This window comes from Formica exsecta, unplaced genomic scaffold, assembly GCF_003651465.1.
Source record: "Formica exsecta isolate Colony F162 unplaced genomic scaffold, ASM365146v1 scaffold140, whole genome shotgun sequence".
NCBI lineage: Eukaryota > Metazoa > Arthropoda > Insecta > Hymenoptera > Formicidae > Formica > Formica exsecta.
The window spans coordinates 817,347-820,520 of NW_021848730.1; the positions used below are offsets into that span (position 1 = coordinate 817,347).

Consider the following 3,174-nt stretch of genomic DNA (forward strand, 5'->3'; position numbering starts at 1 on the left):
TCTTTTTTTTTTTTTTTTTTTTTTTTTTTTTTTTAGCGATGTTCGATACAAACGTAGAATTTCATGCTTTCCAATAACTATGCAGTAGAAGCGGCGATACGTTTGTTTGTACTTACATTGATTTCGCGAAGATCGTATAGCAATATACGAATCGGAAAAAAATAAGCTAAAAATATATTGCTTTTTTGTTGCGCGATATTCTAGTTTCGATCAGTAGAATCAATATTTTTTTCGACAAGGAACGAAAATAACTTACAAGAAATCGCACTTTCTCTACCGGAAACTCATCGATGAGTTTGCTGAATAAATGAAAATAATAAAAACTATTTATCTTAAAATTTCAAGACTTAAAACTATCACACACACACACACACGGTATGTTAAATCGGTTAATCATCCGTGACCTTGGTTAGATCGCTCTGTAGATTAATAGTCCGTTCTGTCAGATTGAACAAATTAAAGTCAACGCGGTATGTTTAAGAGTAACTTAGCCGGGAGGGAAGTTATTTCTTCGTCTTAACAGGCCGCTTCTTCTTTTTCTCCTCGGGTCGATACGGCCCCAACTTCCGGCGCACCATGACGCCCCGCCACCAAGCTTGGATCCTGATTGTGCAACGTTGCACGTGATCCTCGTGTTCCTTCTGCCTTCGGAGTGCCTCCTGCTCCGCGAGATATGTGTCGATAAATTCTTGATTGCTGCAGTACTGTAACAAACACCGTGTTTCAGTGCGAGTTTACTGGCATATCTTGTCAAACTCTTTGTGTCCTTCTTCGGAGAAGTAAGCATAGAATATATGAAGCTTTTCTTTTATGTGACGGTCGTAAACCTTCATAGACAATACGAGGAGGATGAATTTTGTACAATATATGTGTGTGTGTGTGTGATTAAAAGCAAGGAATAAATAGCAACATTTTTTAGAAAATCGGATATTATTGATGCATTATTAGAATATTACATGAGTTTAATGAGTTTAAAATGTAAAACAATATATTAATTGTCGTTTATGAATAATATCTGTTAGTTTTTTATTTAATAATAAAAATTTGTGAAATTTATATAAAATGATTTAAAAATGTTCTTTTCAATTTATTGCAAGTATTATTAATTTATTAATATATTATTAGAAATTATAGAGAATTCGTATTAAAATATAATTTCTTTTTTTAAAAGCAAGTTAAAAATGTGAAGTAAAATCTTTTCATAATTGAGTTTTCTCTCTCAGTTGCACTACAAAAAAATATTCCATCTCCTATGCTGTACATAAAAAAAAAAAAATCTGAGAGAATTAGATAATGTGTATATATAGACTTTCGGTCAACGGGTAAATCCTAGCTTAAATGTATATGAAATGTATCGTATATGAAAGGCTCTCAGGGGCTTAGGATTCGCGAATACCGGCTATTAATAATGATCATCGAGACATTTCTGAGTCTCAACCTGACGCGAATTATCGATCAACCGACAAAACTTTAGCGCGCCCTTTAAACTCGGCCGAACCAAATTACCCGAGCTCGATTGCCGATAGGCTTATAGCGAGAAACGTGATGCGGTAAATTAAGCAGTCATACAGAGAATACAAAATAAGATTGTGATTGTGCTTGTTGCCTAGTCGGAAAATCCTCCTTATCCGGCAATTAAGATTTATAGTGGAGGTGGCCAAAATAACGAGCGGCAAAATACAAATTGAATTACATTTCTGTACCGTTTCTGATGCCCGGGGAATGAAATGAAAATATTTCTCGTACCGTGCCGTAGTTTTCTAATCATTACCTCCGTTGTAAGCTGCTCCAAGTATTTTCGAGCATCTTCTATCTCATAGCGTAATTTGTGAATCTCTTTCTCATACATTTTCTTCTCTCGATCATACCTCTCCTGCCATCGCTCGATTCGTTTCTCGATGAACTGTATAAATTCAAAGCAAATATTTTTGTCATCTATGTAAGGGTGCTAGAGTTGAAATTTTCTCGATGAAACTTATTTCAATTAAATTACTTAACGTTCAGCAAAAACACTAAATTTCTGTTAACACATACTCGTTAAAAGGAATCTTAAAACGCTCTAATCTCCAGAAGAATCTTTTTCCGCAACATTTTCAGCTTTTCCGCAAAAGAATTTACTGGCTTAAACGTCTGCTTTAATTTTAACGACGAACCCTTTTAAGACTTAAATATTTGAGTACACAATTTATCTAAAACTTTTCTAATATGCATTTTAAGAGGAAAAAATCGCAAAAAAATTTACGCTCACCGCTGTACGCCATGTCAGATAACGTATTAATTCGTTATTCACGCAATTCTCGTTTTTTTCGCGTACGTAATAATTATTTAAAGTCTTTTCCAGCTCGTCCATCTTTAATTTGTAACGCAGTACGTTTTGCTCTTGACGTGCCGTCTCCCAAGCTCGGACGTATCTCATTTCCACGTCCTTAATTAGTTTTAGTCTCTCCTTCTCGTCCTAAACATTTTGTCCACAATTTTGTTCAGCGTGGCCTCACTTATACACATAATAAATAGCAGTTAAGGAGGAATTGGACGGATCAGTTACGTCAAAAGTTAATAAATCTAATAAATTTCAAGATTCATGAATTTGCTATTGCGCAAAGCACTTTTTTAGTCTTTTAAAATATAAAATCATTATTAATTATTAATTTTTAGTTAAAGTAAAGATTTACCCTGTAGAATGTAATTTAATTTAAAAATCATAAATATTATTTTATATCAAACTAATTTTTTTTATAGTGTCTGTACTGTAAAAATTTTATATAGTGACACAAAAATTCATGAAAATAAAAATTCTACAGAGCAAGTCTTTACTTTAACTCACAAATTAATTATTAATTTTATATTTTAAATGTCATTGTCATGAATTTTCGAAATGTATTAAATTTATTAACTCCTCTCTTTCTTTTAACGTAGCTGATTCTCCAATACGTAGCTTCTTCTTCCTCCTTAAATAGTAAAACTTGATGATTTATCGTCATTGTATTACGTACGATACGTATATATCCTATATAGTATATAAACTTTTCTTGTCTTATGCGAAATATTGTATTTATACCCGTGTTAAAGTGAGCTTCTTTGTTAAACTTTCCTCCTCCTTCTCGTTCGACGTTTTCTTATCGGCGATCGTTTTTCGTAACTCCGCTACGATAGTCTGCATTCTTTCATTCTCTT

The 3,174-nt window shown here is 33.0% G+C and overlaps 2 protein-coding genes across 7 annotated transcripts in view; one reads left to right on the forward strand and one right to left on the reverse strand.

The window, feature by feature from the left end:
* Positions 1-3,174, forward strand: part of LOC115246202 (acetylcholine receptor subunit alpha-like) — a 100,198-nt gene that overhangs the window by 23,975 nt on the left and 73,049 nt on the right. The window lies entirely within an intron of this gene.
* Positions 62-3,174, reverse strand: part of LOC115246206 (dynein regulatory complex protein 9-like) — a 4,974-nt gene continuing 1,861 nt past the window's right edge. The window contains exons 3-6 of the mRNA XM_029824880.1: positions 3,059-3,174; positions 2,249-2,455; positions 1,772-1,903; positions 62-704 (exon numbers count right to left, since the gene is read on the reverse strand). Of these exons, the coding sequence (XP_029680740.1) occupies positions 504-704; positions 1,772-1,903; positions 2,249-2,455; positions 3,059-3,174 (656 nt within the window). The 3' untranslated portion in view covers positions 62-503. The remainder of the gene's footprint in view (positions 705-1,771; positions 1,904-2,248; positions 2,456-3,058) is intronic.